Genomic DNA, 16,041 nt, shown 5'->3' on the forward strand with positions numbered 1-16,041 from the left:
AGTACATGCTTAACATAGAATGGAGTCACACATAGACAGGATGGCGAAGGTGGCTTTTGGCATGCTAGCTTTCATTAGTCAGGGCGCTGAGAATAGGAATTGTAAGGTGATGGTGTGGTTCTACAAGGTGCTGGTGAGGCCGCATTTGGTGTAATGTGTTCAGTTTTGCTCACCCTGCTACAGGGAAGACGTTATTAAACTGGAAAGAGTGCACAAAGGATTTACAAGGATGCAGTCAGGACTGGAGGAAAGATTGCAACAAGGATCCCTATTATTCCCTATAGCATAGGAGGTGATCTTATAGAGATGCTTTAAAATCATGAAAGTGTTGATAAGGAGAATGCACTCAGTCTTTTCCCCCCCAGAGTTGGGGAATGAAGAACTAGAGGGCATAGGTTTAAGGCGAGAGGGGAAACTCTTTTTATATTTACACAGAAGGTGTTATCTATGTGGAATCAGCTGCCAGAAAAAGTGGTTGAGGCAGGTTACAATAATAACTTAAAAAGAGTGGGACAGATTCCTGGATAAGATAGGTTGGAAAGGATATAGGCCAAGTGCTTGCTATTGGGACTAATCAGATTGGTCATCTTGGTCAGCATGGATCTACTGGGCAGAAAAGCCTCTTCCCATGCTGTATAACTTTATGACTATGACTAACTGAAAACAATATGTAATGAATAAGAAACATCTCAAATACATAAAAATGACAAAAATGTCACAATGACTAAAATTCAAAATTCTATTCCTGTATTTTCTTCACAAAAATATAAAGTAACAATGACGATACCTTGAAGTGAGGTGAGTTTGTGGGTAAAGAGAGTGGGGATGAGAATGATTCCAAACACAACCATTTTTGAAAGTGACATATTATCGTGAGCACGGATCCCGTGTTACTTCTTTCAGAGTTGCCAACTGCTCTCATCCCTTGCTTTTTCAGTGGAGTGCTAAAAGATCTTTCTCTTTCAAATATGTATCCATATCTTTTTTGAAGATCAGTTTAAAACTAACTCTATTAGCATTTCTAGCAAAACGGTCTAGTTAACAGCTGGGTGCATTTTCTTTTTGACCTCCCCCGATACTACCCCTTCAGCCCTCGCCAGTCCTGATGAAGGGTCTCAGCCCGATACGTTGACTGTTTACTCTTTTCCATAGACGCTGCCCTGGTCTGCTGAGTTCCTCCAGCATTTTCTGTGTATTAGTCACCACACCTGTGCTGTTTTTAATTTATTCACCAATTGCCTGAAGTTTGTTTACTCCAATTACAGGCTGTCTTCCCTATCCCTTTACATGAGCCTCCTTCAGTTGGTCAACATCAAAGCCTCCTGAAGTGGGATCCCGGATTTTCCATAGTTACCATAAAGTACTTACTGGATTAAGTCAACACCTTCTACAAAGAACTTTATTCGGAGGAAAAGGTTGAAATTTACTGCAGATTTGTTCCGCTTCTTCACCTCTTTCCATCCTTCTGGTGCCACTTTCGACAATTTAGAGTCAAGGTCAACAAAAAAGAATTCATTTTCTATAAAGCAAAAAAAATCCAGTTTATATATTTAAAGTGGCTTTAAATATATTTTCCATATTATTTTTAAAAAGTCTGCAAACACTACTAATGACTGCAAATTGATTCTTATCCTTGTCAGCGGAACAAGTGCTACACGTGCCCTTACACTTCCTCCCTCACCACCATTCAGGGCCCCAGACAGTCCTTCCAGGTGAGGCAACACTTCACCTGTGAGTCGGCTGGGGTGGTATACTGCGTCCGGTGCTCCCGATGTGGCCTTCTATATATTGGCAAGACCCAATGCAGACTGGGAGATCGTTTTGCTGAACACCTACGCTCTTGTCTGCCAGAGAAAGCAGGATCTCCCAGTGGCCACATGTTTTAATTCCACATCCCATTCCCATTCTGATATGTCTATTCACTGCCTCCTCTACTGTAAAGATGAAGCCACACTCAGGTTGGAGGAACACCTTATATTCCGTCTGAGTAGGCTCCAACACATGAACATTGACTTCTCTAACTTCCGCTAATGCCCCACCTCCCCCTCGTACCCCATCCGTTATTTATTTATATACACACATTCTTTCTCTCTCTCTCCTTTTTCTCCCTCTGTCCCTCTCACTATACCCCTTGCCCGTCCTCTGGGTTCCCCCCCCCTTTCCTTCTCCCTGGGCCTCCTGTCCCATGATCCTCTCATATCCCTTTTGCCAATCAATTGTCCAGCTCTTGGCTCCGTCCCTCCCCCTCCTGTCTTCTCCTATCGTTTTGGATCTCCCCCTCCCACTTTCAAATCTCTTACTAGCTCTTCCTTCAGTTAGTCCTGACGAAGGGTCTCGGCCCGAAACGTCGACTGTACCTCTTCCTAGAGATGCTGCCTGGCCTGCTGCGTCAACCAGCAACTTTGATGTATGTTGCTAAAACCAATCCCACTACTTCCCCCCACTCACTCTATTAATTATTTCCTTTCAAAGTTCAAAGTTAAATTTACTATCAGAGTACATACATGTCACCAAATGCAACCCAGAGATTTTTTTTACAGATTTCAGATATGTATACAACACTTTTTTATTGCAATGATTGAATATGCCTCATTGTACCCATTGAAGAACATTCCAGGCCTTAATCACCCACTGTGTGAAAAAAATCTACATTTCAATTTTAGCTGTTTGAGTAATCCTCTTCATTCTATATAGTTTATAACCCCCGCACCAATGGAAACAGTTCCTCCCTAACATCCATATCCTTCATGATTCCCTTGCAATCATTCCCATTTCAAGCTGATTACTATTAGCTTCATTGATCTCCCCAATATAACTAAAGTTCTTCATTCTTGGAATACATCTGGTAAATCTTATTACAAAGCCTTCATATCCTTCCAAAGGTATGACACTGTAATTAGGCACAATAACCTCCACTGTGGCCAAACCAATGTTTTATAAAGACTCAACTGTGACTTCCTTGCTGTTACACTTTATAACTATATTTTTCATAACCACTTTCTTAATCTTCTCTACTACTTTCAAGGACTGTTTGCATGCATTCCTTTACTCTGTCTCTGTACCCTTTTTGTTTTTATTGACTTTTTTTCCCTGCCTTAACATATTGCATTTCTGAGAATTAGATTTCATCAGCCACCTATCCAATTAGCCTGTCTATAGCCTTCTGATGCTTGTTACAATCTATCTCACAGATCATCATGCCTCTGAGTTTTCTTGCACCTGCCAAACTGAAAATTGTGCCCTGTGTATCCCAAACATGTATGAAGAAAAACTGAGGGAAAAAACAATACTGTGATCTTATAGAAAACCCCTTAAAATCTGTGTACTTCAGTCTTTTATGTGTTACCTTACTAAATATATTTGTAATTCATTTAGATCACTTTGTAGAGATGTTTTCATTTTGACACAAAAGAGTCTTTTTCTGTTGATCAGTGTCAAAAAAAAGCCAAATTAAATCCACTGTGATTCAATGTAGTAAAATCATAAAACATAAAAACTTCCAAGGGGGATGAATACTTTTTATGGGCACTGTACTACCACCCTCTGAGTATGAAAAACACAAGAAAAAAATACAACTAATTCCAGACATAACACACAGGATTAAGCGTTCAGTTTTAATCAAGAACTTGATTATCACCTGTGGTAATTCAAGTTTGCTCCAATCTCTATCCACCAACAATATGTTCACTAAGTGGGATATAATATTCAGCAAGACCACTAATCAACAGTAAATGAATTGCCCACCTTGTCCAAAAATTGACCACAAAGATTTTTGTAACAGGCTGAACAATTAAACAGGCTGATTAAGTTGAATTATACAGTATACAGAACCAGACATGGAGGAGATACTGCAGAATCCAATACTATACCAGATCATAGGAAACAATTCACAAGTAACTTATAAAATAAACATGACAACTCATTGAATTGTTCACTAAAAAGTCAAGAATTGCACAAACCTGCTTTGAGAAAAAAGAGAGGCTTTGTTCACAGTACTCACAGAAGATTAATTAATTTTCTCCGTGTTGCAACAAGACAGTACTAGTCATAGCACGCAGAACACCACTTTGATCTTAAAGTCATTTCGCTTTTACCTGCCCTGAAGAGATTGCGTAAAGCAATCTCACCAGATTGTGAAGAAAGATTTACCACTCTGAACTACTGCCCAACATCTTTCATCAATAAGAATTTTATCACACAGCTTTGAAAACATTTAAAATTGGCATTCAGTATATCACAATGTAGTATCATTGCACTGACACTTCAGGGTAGTGGTTGTTACTGGGCTAACAGCCAAAGTTCTGGACTAATGATCAAAGGACATGAATTTGAATTGCATCAGTACACCTGGGAATAAATAAGGTATTTTAGTTTCTTTTAAACTAAAGCTCTGTAATGGAGACCCTGAAATTGACAGATTGATATCTGGTTCCTTCAGAGAAGAAGATCAGTCACCTTTAACCCTGTCTGGCCTCAAGAAAAGTTTACTCTTTACTGCTCCCACACTTACAGCTGGAGTACAAATGGCAGCATTGCCAGTAATGTCCACTGTCCATCAACAAGTAAAATAAGGACCACAGAACTGAACATCTCACCTCTGAAACTGCTCAAGTTAAAACAATACTTTATGAAAGTCACAGAGTGATAAGCACAATTTGTGTAATTTACAGAATAATGCCATCAGATTTCCTTGCCAAGTCACTGGGTATATTTAAAGTGACGGTTGATAAGTTCTTGATTAACAAGGGCATCAAAGGTTACAGGGAGAAGGCAGGAAGATCAGGTTGAGAAGGGTAATAAATCAACAATGATGGAATGGCAGAGGAGACTCGATGGGCCAAATGGCCTATATCTCTTGGTCTTAACATTGTACTGAAAACAGATTTGTAAGCAGTTCTTAAAGGTACATAAAGTACATAACACAATTGAGGCAACACTCTTTATTTGGAGATACAGCACAGTAACAGATCCAACAAGCCTGCACTGCCCAACTACACTCATCTGACCAATTAACCTACTAACCTGTACTTCTTTGGAATGTGGGAAACGCACTGGGTTACAGGGAGAATATACACACCCCTTACAAACAGCAGTGGGATTTAACCCAGTATGCTACTGCTGCAATCAAGTTATATTAACCGCTACTCTGCCATGCATTTCTACCCTCTGGGAAAGTGTTAATAAAGAAGGAAGAGATGCTGCAGCAATGGAAGGGAATGGGAGAGTGCTCCCAGGAGGTTAGAGGGAACCACACATGCTGGAGTTACACATGGCATGATTTTCCTCCTCCTCCTCCTCCCATCTGTCAGTCTCATGAGACCATGGATTTACGCCTTGGAAGGTTTCCAGGGCGCAGGCCTGGGCAAGGTTGTATGGAAGACCAGTAGTTGCCCATGCTGCAAGTCTCCTCTCTCCATGCCATCGATGTTGTCCAAGGGAAGGGCACTAGGGCCAATACAGCTTGGCACCGGTGTCGTCACAGAGCAATTTGTGGTTAAGTGCCTTGCTCAAGTACACAACACGCGGCCTCAGCTGAGGCTCGAACTAGCAACCTTCAGATCACTAGACCAACGCCTTAACCACTTGGCCACGCACCAACAAGGTACACCACAGAAATCCACCATGACGACACTCATAACAGATCACCTGAAAAGAAACTGCCCAAGGGATCAATTTGTTAATGGCTGCAGTCTGCGGAAACCTAACATTAAATTCCTTTGTCTACTCTGTTTCCTCCTATGAGCTAGAGTAGGGTTCGCCAACCCGTCGATCGCAATCGACTGGTTGATCTTTGAGACTTTACCAGTCCATCCGGAAGAAAAATCAAAAATAAATACACAAATACTGTTGTAATGTGAGCATTATAAAAGTAAGTAATACTAATTAGGATAATGGTAATATAGCAATATTTTCACTAAAAAGCTGTTTGTAAAGAGAGATTGTTTCCGGGTTGCAGGGGTTTAGTTCCATTCTTTCTGCCCAGTGCGCACGTGTGTAGTTCCCCCGTCATGCACCGCGTTTTCAGCGTAGCCTGCACTGCATCCAAGTGACCAATCAGATTAGATAAGAGTACAGACTGTCGCAAACATCAATATACGGCAGTGGTCCCCAACCTCTGGGCCGCGAAGCATGCAGGGGTGCAGTGGTAGTCAGGAGGCACACAGCACATCTTTAAGAAAAAAAGCCGAAATAAACAAGCTAATTAATTAGGTGAATGTCGGCTCAGATCAGAGGCGACGCAATCGACACTCGCTCGTCATATCCTGATAGCGTGGCGGAGGCTCCACGAAAGAAGGCAAAAACATACAAATTCCATCCAGAATGGGAAGAGGAATTTCTACTTACCTTGGTGAAAGACAAGTGTGTATGTATGTTGTGCCACCAAACACAAGCACTGGACTAAAGGAGGGAATCTGGAGCGGCACTACCACACCAACCACCAGGAATTTAAAGACACCTACCCCCCCCCCTCCCCCCCAAAGAGCGAAATCCGTGCCTGGAAAGTTGAGCTGAAATCGGGGTTGAAGGCCCAGCAATTGTTTTTCACAAATCATGCTGCTCAAAGTAAGGCTGCTATTGAAGCATCATTTCGTGTAAGTTAACTTTTGGCTAAACACAAGAAGCCTTTTACAGATGGTGATTTATTCAAGGAAGCAATGGCCATTACCACAGAGATTGTTTTTAATGACTTTAAAAACAAAAATAGCATCACAACTGCTTGGCCCTGCAACAGTGACAAGGAGGGTAGAGTCACTGTCAGAGGACGTGGATCGACTTGTCATTCTGTGAATATTTTTCACTGCAGTTCGATGAATGCCTGGATGTAATGCAAACAGCTCAGCTTGTTGTATTTGTCAGAATGGCTTTCCAGGATTTTACAACAAAGGAGGAATTCCTCACTCTTTTAGTCATAGTCATAGTCATACTTTATTGATCCCAGGGGGAAATTGGTTTTCATTTCAGTTGCACCATAAATAATAAATAGTAATAGAACCATAAATAGTTAAATAGTAATATATAAATTATGCCAGTAAATTATGAAATAAGTCCAGGACCAGCCTATTGGCTCAGGGTGTCTGACCCTCCAAGGGGGAAGTTGTAAAGTTTGATGGCCACAGACAGGAATGACTTCCTATGACGCTCTGTGCTGCATCTCAGAGGAATGAGTCTCTGGCTGAATGTACTCCTGTGTCCACCCAGTACATTATGTAGTGGATGGGAGACATTGACCAAGTTGGCATGCAACTTAGACAGCATCCTCTTTTCAGACACCACCGTGAGAGAGTCCAGTTCCATCCGTACAACATCACTGGCCATGTTGTGTTTATTTTGCAATTAAAGGAAAGAACGAGCGGTGAGGATATTTACAATGAGTTTAAAAAATATGTCCGTGAAAATGACATCCCCATTCATAAACTGGTGGCAATTACTACTGATGGGGCCGAGCAATGCGCAGTCTGTGCGTTAGTTTTATAGCACTGAAAGTCAGTGCCTACTTCGGGTCACTACTAGGTGAAATTGCATTTTCACAGATGAAAATTATTAAATCTAAGTACAGGAGCTGACTTACTGACAGACACCTCTCTAGGGTTGCCAACTTTCTCACTCCCAAATAACGGACAAAGTAGCAGTCAAATCCCGGGACATTTGTGTTTACCTCGAGAAAGACTACAATGACCATGAAGCCTTGCGCGGGCACCTGTGTGCACATGCGTGATGTGCCGATTTTTTTTTCCCCCCACCCCCACGAATCGGTTTTGGCTTAATTTTCAGTATTTCTTCTTTATATAGGCTGTGTATTTATCATATCATTCCTGCTTTTATTATATGTTACTGTTATTTTAGGTTTAATGTGTTATTTGGTATGATTTGGTAGGTTATTTTTTTGCGTCTGGCAACGCTCAAAATTTTTTCCCATATAAATTAATGGTAATTGCTTCTTCGGCGTAAAGCATTTCAGCACGAAAGGTTTCATAGGAATGTTCTACCTTAGCGGGGGAAATACGGGACAGTTGGCACCCTACATCTCACAGACTGTCTCAGACTGGCTGTCTATAGTTATGAGCCAGATTTCAGGGAACTAGCAGAAAGTATTCAGCCCCAGTCATCACACTGAGTGTAACAGTCAATTTTTATTCATTTATTTTTCGTGTTGAAATAAAGTTAAATAATGGAACTTAGAATTAAAGGTATGAAGTATTGTAATATTCTTAAAGAACGACAGCTATGGCCTGGTTGATATACTTGTTACAGTGTTTTCTTGTTTGAATTAATTTTAAAGTTTGACAAAAGTATTTTGTGTAATTCAAATACAATTCACCCAAATACAAGGCCTCAAATTGGAAGTACAATCTGAGCTGTGTTTTCTCTAAACGATTTAGTAGAAACCATAGAAACTACAGCACAGAAACAGGCCTTTTGTCCCTTCTTGGCTGTGCCGAACCGTTTTCTGCCTAGTCCCACTGACCGGCACACGGACCATATCCCTCCATACACCTCCCATCCATGTATCTGTCCAATTTATTCTTAAATGTTAAAAAAGACCCTGCATTTACCACCTCGTCTGGCAGCTCATTCCATACTCCCACCACTCTCTGTGTGAAGAAGCCCCCCCCCCCAATGTTGCCTTTAAACTTTTCCCCCCTCACCCTTAACCCATGTCCTCTGGTTTTTTTCTCCCCTTGCCTCAGTGGAAAAAGCTTGCTTGCATTCACTCTATCTATACCCATCATAATTTTATATACCTCTATCAAATCTCCCCTCATTCTTCTACACTCCAGGGAATAAAGTCCTAACCTATTCAACCTTTCTCTGTAACTGAGTTTCTCAAGTCCCAGCAACAACCTTGTAAACCTTCTCTGCACTCTTTCAACCTTATTATTATCCTTCCTGTAATTTGGTGACCAAAACTGAACACAGTACTCCAGATTCGGCCTCACCAATGCCTTATACAACCTCATCATAACGTTCCAGCTAGTAGGTAGATCTTGCCTTTCACTAAGGTTGAGGTAGGTGATCTTGGGCTTAAAAAGGTTGGTGACCGCTAAGCTAGAGAGAAACAAAATAGGTGAAGTCTCTTATCTTCTGTTTGAAATTGGGAACCTCCACAATGCAACAGTGAGATCAAACGTGACATTGAGCAGTATCCTGGAACGACTAGGAAGTTGAAGTGATCACAACCCTGACCTCCACTGCATATAGCAATTAAGACAGGAGAAGTTCCAGGAGGCGAAGACAAACAACACAGCCCTTTAAGATTCTGTTTCAGGTCAATGAGACCAGTAAATACTAACATATGAATGAAGAAAGTAATGTAATTTTTCAGATTAGAAAGATTAAAACAACACAGGTTTGGCATACAACATTGTCTTTTGGATAGTTTTATGTGGGACAAAAAAAATGTTGGAAGAAAAATTCAACTGGAATATAAGGAGGCAGATGCTAACACAATCTAAAAATGTGCACAAAATTGTTCAACTTGGGGTCAAGCCAATTTTCAATAGCACCACTCTGATATTTTAAATCAGATTTCTAGTCCAGGATCATCAAACAAAAATGTGCTACTTAATGCAGTGATCACTGCCAATTTTAATAAGGTTTTAAAAATGCTATTTAAAAACTAAAAAGAAGCCAAAAAGTACAAAAATATGAACCTTCAGCTCTTTGTATTAAATATTATCTAAAGTCAACAGGGAAATTAATTCTCATTTGCTTGCATCTCTGTTTCTAATAATCTGCAGGTGAATTTTGGAAGTACAGTTCTTTATCCATGCTCATTGTATGCAACTGAGGATAACTTAGTACCTGGAAACTTTTAACTTTTATGTACCTTTTAAATATGCCAATGAAAAGAAATGATGTTCCACCAAGCCAACGTGAGCAACCACCATATCAAACACATCCTTGCATGTTGACTTGACGTCACAGGTCAATTCCAGGCATTGCCCACTGAGCAACAAGATGTTCACTTTGCGTCGAGAGTCCTCACCTTTTCCATTCTTATTCTGTAATCAAATGTAAAGAGCACCATCAAGCTAGTTTTGGTCATGAGAGATCAAAATGAGAAAATCAGCTGATTATTGCACTGTTCATCTGCCCAAATGCAAGCAAATATAATTGCAAGGAAAGTGTTAAATGTGATTCTTCCTTGGTGCATGCTAAAATAAGATGGAAGTCTGTAAGACAAAATGGTATTAGCTTGTAGTGGGATTGTTGTGAGAAGGTTCAAGACAATGAGTCCAAAGCAATGTTTTGAAAAAAAAAGGAAGTGCATGTCTACAGACATAAATGTGGATGATGGTGAAAACATGTTCGTGTGGGAAAGGCGGATCATTGTGCTGGTGCACGTAGCAAATGCATGGGTACATACAAGCGTAAGGGGTTTTGAAGGGTATGAAAAGAAAGAGCAATTCCTTCGTGAAAAAGGAGGGAGGCAGAAAGGTGGGGGGGGAGAAAATCCTCTCTTAGGTCTAGTGTTAGTGCTAGAGATGAAGAAGATAGGGACAAGTACGTCAATAAGGTGAGAGAACGGAGACGGGGGAGTGAGGAGCGAGGAGCGAGGTGGAGAAGGGAAAAATGCAGAAAAGGGGGTGGAACACATTTTTGCATGCATTGGTTTGTGCCATTTTATAAATGTACAGTATACATATCAGATCTAAATGAAAGATGAAAGTCTCTGTGTCTGGAAAGTAAAGGCTAATAATTTAAGCGGTCTTCCAGGTCAACATTTATTTAAAGTACTACAGGTCCACAATCCCTTATCCAAAATCCTTGGGGACAGTTGCATTTCGGAATTCAGAATTTTTCGAATTCAACCTGTCTCAGTGCGGTGGACTTTAGGACCCAGTGGCGCACCAAACCTACGCACATCCTCTTGTATACTTTAAATCATCGCTAGATTACTTATAATACCTAATACAATGTAAATGCTATGTATATAATTGTTATACTGTATTGTTTAGGGAATAAGGACAAAAAGAAATTTTATTTCCAACAAAAACATTCAATAAAACATAAGAATATACAGCTTCAAACGAACCGAATCAAACACATGGTAAATGACTTATTGGAATAAATGTAGAACTGTCACTGTCACTATAAAACTTCAGTAACTTGTCTTTCTGTTTATTTAAATCATATACAGTGGTAGTTCCAACACTATTTTCTTCAGTCCACTTTCTGCATTATTGATAGAGAAGATTCCTTCTCTTTTTCTCATTGTTACCCATAGGGGTATCTGCATCTGCAGAATTCCTGTTGTTTGGGGTATCTGCAGCTCTTTTTGACATTCTCACAGTGAGATTAAACACAAAGTCAACAGTGAACACAAAATATCAGCAAACAGCAAATGCACGTGTAACCAGTACGAGCACTGAGCCACAACTGACGTCTGGCGGTTTCTGCTAGTGCTGCCATGTCACACCTGAGTGACGTCAGCTGTTGGTGAAAAACTCTGGTCCTCAGAGCTTTTTGGATTTCAGAATTTCAGATAAAGTAATGTGCACCTGTACTACAAATTTTCAATAAAATGTTAAAAAAATTCTCTAAATGTTGATTCAAATTTCACTTTTAAATATGCAAATATACTTAAATATATTAAGTTTCCTTTTTTCACTTATTTAATAATTTTGTGTGATTGTAAAGATCTCTAGTACTTGAAGATTTTTGACTGCTTAACAGTTCCAGATATTTTGGAAGACAGGACTTAGCATTCAATCCATCGCTCTTATTTATTGGAAAGAGCGTGTTTTGACCAGCTCCTGTGATGTATGTAGTAGCATAGTTGGTCTCACTTGAGAATCCAGCATTGAATTTCTGTAGGTATACAAATGCAAGTAGGTTTTTTCCCCACTAAGGTTGGGTGGAACTACAACCAGAGGTCATGGGTCAAGGATGAAAGGTGAGAAGATTAAGGGGAACATGAGTGGAAACGTCTTCACTCAGAGGGTCATGAGAAGGTGGAATGAGCTGCTAGCACAAATGGCACATGCAAGCTTGATTATTTCAATGTATAAGAGAAATTTGGATAAGTACATGGATGATAGGGGTATGGAGAGCTATGGTCCTGGTGCAGGTCGATAGGAGTAGGCAGATTAAATGATTTCCGGCATGAACTAGATGGGCTGCAGGGCTGTTTCTGTGGTGCACTTCCCTATGACTCTACGACTTTCCTGTTGAGAGAATAGTATGAAGTCCAACTTCACATTGTTTTACCAAGGACTATAGAGTACACAGTTGGCTTTTTGATTACAGCGACCTCCTTCCTATTAAACTTACCAGAATTGATTTGGGAAGATCCAATGCAACAGAAGGCTCGCTGATCATCTTAACAAACTCAGGCCCAAAGAAATTCTGAGGGAGGAAAATGAATTATCTTTCAATTATTATATGACAATGTATATCATTGAAACGAAGGGAGGGAGCAGGGAGGAAATTATTCCTTTATTGATTATTTCAAAATAGCTATTTAACTTTGCCATGGTTTTACAGACAAAATGTGTTTTTCCAGTTATGTAGAAAAAATATTGATACAATTATTTTAAATTTCAATTAAAAAATTCAAAAAAAATTGCAGATGTTGGAAATATAAAATGAAACAATGCAGTCTGCCCTGCTGAATGTTTCCAATATTTTCTTTTTTAATTTCATGAAAAAATTGTACATTAAGTCAAAGCAACATTGCTGAGCTAAAAATTTCTAAGATAAATGGAACACATGCAATGAATAGCTGTCCAATCCATAACCTGCCCAGCTAGGTGGTTAATGTGAAGTAATTCAGCATGCTTGCCCAAAACATAAATTACCACTCAAGTGCTTGTGGTTGGCCAAGCTGGCACAAGAAATTTACTCCTCTTCAATCTTAAGTCTAAAATATGTCAAAATTAATTATCCTACATTTTTGTTGAGTAACAGCCAAAAGATGCTGGGCTAGAAGCCATGAAAACAAATATTCCAAATCTCAACATGACAAGATGTAAACATTTCTGGGGCTGGTTACAGAATCAAAGAACTTATAAACCAGCCAAACCTGCAATAAAAAACTGACTGATGAGGCTCCAGCCCCACACCACATGACTGATTTTCAATACTTTGACTTAAATAAATATTGCTGAATAAATTCAACACCAACTTTTCAGAAAAGCTAAGGCTGGGCAGAAAATGCAGGCTTGCCTATGTTGCCCACATCCTAAAAAAACAAAAAAATGTCATCATAGGGCAATAGTTCAATTTTTAACCATTTATATTATTTACTGAACACTCCGAGGTACAGAATATATTACAAGCCTCAAAAAATTAAATTTATCCAAGCTTAGAACTCCACACCACTGCTGCTCTATATCAGCCTAATTTATCCCTTTCGAAGACACTTCCAAATGGGATTATTATTTTTTATATTTAAAAAATGATCAGGTTTTGATACTAAGTGCATAAAATCTGTAGCTGGTCCAAATATAATTCACAAACTGCAGAAGTTTCAAATGTGAATTCCTAAGTTTATTGATCCTCAATGTCATACTGAGCCACGTTGATTAAAAAAATCTCAAATACAAGTCAACATTAGTCAAAATGGTCCTTCTTTGTACATTAAAACAGTATTCTTACCTTAAATTTTCTTTGTGACAGGGTTGTTTCTTTTGCCAGATCTCTGGTAATATCTAACATGGATGCTTTAACGATGTCAGCTTGGTGAAGTCCTGACTTCTGAGTTAATTTGCTCTGAAGCAGCTTTAGTTCTTCCTCCTGACGTTTTAGCATCAACTCCTGACTTATGATGTTCTCATCCCCCAGATTGTCATACAGACTGCGGAGTTTAAAAAGGTTAATTTTAGAGCTTCATGAAAACACAGACTGAGCAGTCAGATGTTAAATTGGTTTATTCAATTGTCTGCATTTGACTAATGTGGACCCAAATGTGATGTAAAGTTGAAGGGGCCAATCTTCACTGACCAGACAGTCTTGCGGCAGGGTCTCAGTAGATGTCATGGACTGCTGAGGAAATTACAAACTTAAAATTTCCTCTGGAAACCTTTCACAGGCAGCATAAGCCTGACAAACCATTCAATTCTTTCCACCATTACGGAATGATACTGATGGTCAGCATCATTTTAAAACAATTAAAACCAACATAAATAATTTGAAACCTTGTTTGTAAAACATGAAGATATAATCTCTTAAAACATTTACGTATTTAAGAACATTATACAAAACACAAGGAATTGAAAACATTTACCCCTTTAATCTCCCGAGCTATACAATATTCTCTCAAACAAATGGGCTCACATTTCCTGCATCAGTTCTCAACTGTTTCAGGACACAAGTAAATGCTGGGAAATCTCAGCAACCATCTTCTCTCCCACTAGACTCTAAGTGCAGCTGGGATTTGGCCGATAGAGCTCAGTCACTAAGTTTGGGGCCTGTCTACATGCACATGTACTGAGAAATGCCCGCAGTTTTCAACCACCAAAACTGAGCAAAATCTGCGCTTTTGATTTTATTACCAATCGAAAATAAAGATTTCTTTTTCTTCTTCTCTCTTTGCCCTTCTTTGTGCTGTGGTCTATTCATTTGAAGTATGCCAAGTTGGCAACACTGCCTCATAATTAAATCATGTGTGAGTAACAGCACAAGATGACTCTTTGCTATTCTTTTCTCTCCCTCCCCACCCATCCATTGTTGCTAAGGTTAACTGGTCACAACCAGTTATGGCCTGACACTGTATGTGGAAATCGCTAACACTCTTGCCTCTGTATGGCTTAGTTAGTTCAGTACAAAAGTTCAATTTAGTACTTCAATGTAAAAACAAATGCAAAACAAAAGTTTAAAATGTGATTTTTGCCAAGTTACAATTAATACTGATAAATTGATGGCCCGTAAGGCAACAAATTTCTAGAATTCCCAATGCTTTAAAATGTATTTTCTCTTCAGTCAAGAGCAATCTCAGTTCAGGGGGAATCTAGCTAACATCACCATACCTCATTTATATTTGGAAAAAACAGAGAATAAGAGAAACAAACTTTTACTAATAACAGAAATATTGTGTCATGGTGTGCAAAGTCTTTTTTTTAAATTATACTGTTAAAAATCAATGCATAATGACAAACCCATTAAACTAGTACGACCTACTATGAATATTCCTGTAAGTTAATATAAACATTGGGTATTAACTCTTTAAAAATGTACACATCACTCCACATATACAAAGTTGTTCAGTCAAATAATACTTCTCAGTTGTGTGGGAGTACATTTCTCAGGGCTGGAGAGGAGCAAATGTGGGTGAGGCTCCAGACCTCTACCTTTCCAACCCACCTAGTTTCACCTATCATCTTCAAGCTATCCTCCTTCCCCTCCTCTACCTTTTTATTCTGGCATCTTCCACCTTCCTTTTCAGTCCTGAAGATGGGTCTTGGCCAGAAACGTCAACTGTTTATCCATTTTCATAGATGCTGTCTGACCTGCTGAGTTCCTCCAGCATTTTATAGGTGTTGCTTTGGATTTCCAGCATCTCTGAAATACTAGTTAACTGAATTGACCTTTCATTATATACTGCCTTTATATGCAGAAAATATGAACCATGAATAAGTCTGCAGATCCTAGAAATCCAAAGCAACACTCACAAAATGCTGGAGGAACACAGCAAGTCAGGCAGCATTTATAGAAATGAATAGATAGTTGATGTTTCGGGCCGAGACCCTTCTTCAGGACTGAGAAGGAAGGGAGAAGATGCCAGAATAAAAATGTTGGGGGGGGGTGAAGAGAAGGAGGCTAGCAGGAAGGTGATAGGTGGGTGGGAAGGTCAAGGGCTGGAGAAGAAGAGATCTGATAGGAGAGGAGAGTGGACCATAGGTGAAAGGAAAGGAGCAGGGGACCCAAGGGAAAGAAATAGGCAGGTGAGAAGAGGTAAAAGGACAGAGTGGTGAATAGAGGAAGGTGGGGCAGGAGTGGGGGGAGTGGAATTTATTTACCAGAAGGAAAAAAAAATCAATATTCATACCATCGGGTTGGAGGTAATGCAAAACAGAAAACAAGGTATTGCTCCTCCAC

General features: G+C 39.6%; 1 protein-coding gene across 3 annotated transcripts in view; it reads right to left on the bottom strand.

Moving 5' to 3' along the window:
* The window catches only part of ptpn13 (protein tyrosine phosphatase non-receptor type 13), a 262,225-nt gene that overhangs the window by 116,246 nt on the left and 129,938 nt on the right, over nt 1-16,041 (bottom strand). For all 3 annotated transcript variants that reach the window (XM_063043507.1, XM_063043508.1, XM_063043506.1), the window contains exons 10-13: nt 13,603-13,801; nt 12,277-12,351; nt 9,830-10,004; nt 1,369-1,519 (exon numbers count right to left, since the gene is read on the bottom strand). In XM_063043507.1, coding sequence (XP_062899577.1) covers nt 1,369-1,519; nt 9,830-10,004; nt 12,277-12,351; nt 13,603-13,801 — 600 coding nt within the window. The remainder of the gene's footprint in view (nt 1-1,368; nt 1,520-9,829; nt 10,005-12,276; nt 12,352-13,602; nt 13,802-16,041) is intronic.

The sequence above is a fragment of the Mobula hypostoma genome, chromosome 3 (genome assembly GCF_963921235.1).
Source record: "Mobula hypostoma chromosome 3, sMobHyp1.1, whole genome shotgun sequence".
Lineage (NCBI taxonomy): Eukaryota > Metazoa > Chordata > Chondrichthyes > Myliobatiformes > Myliobatidae > Mobula > Mobula hypostoma.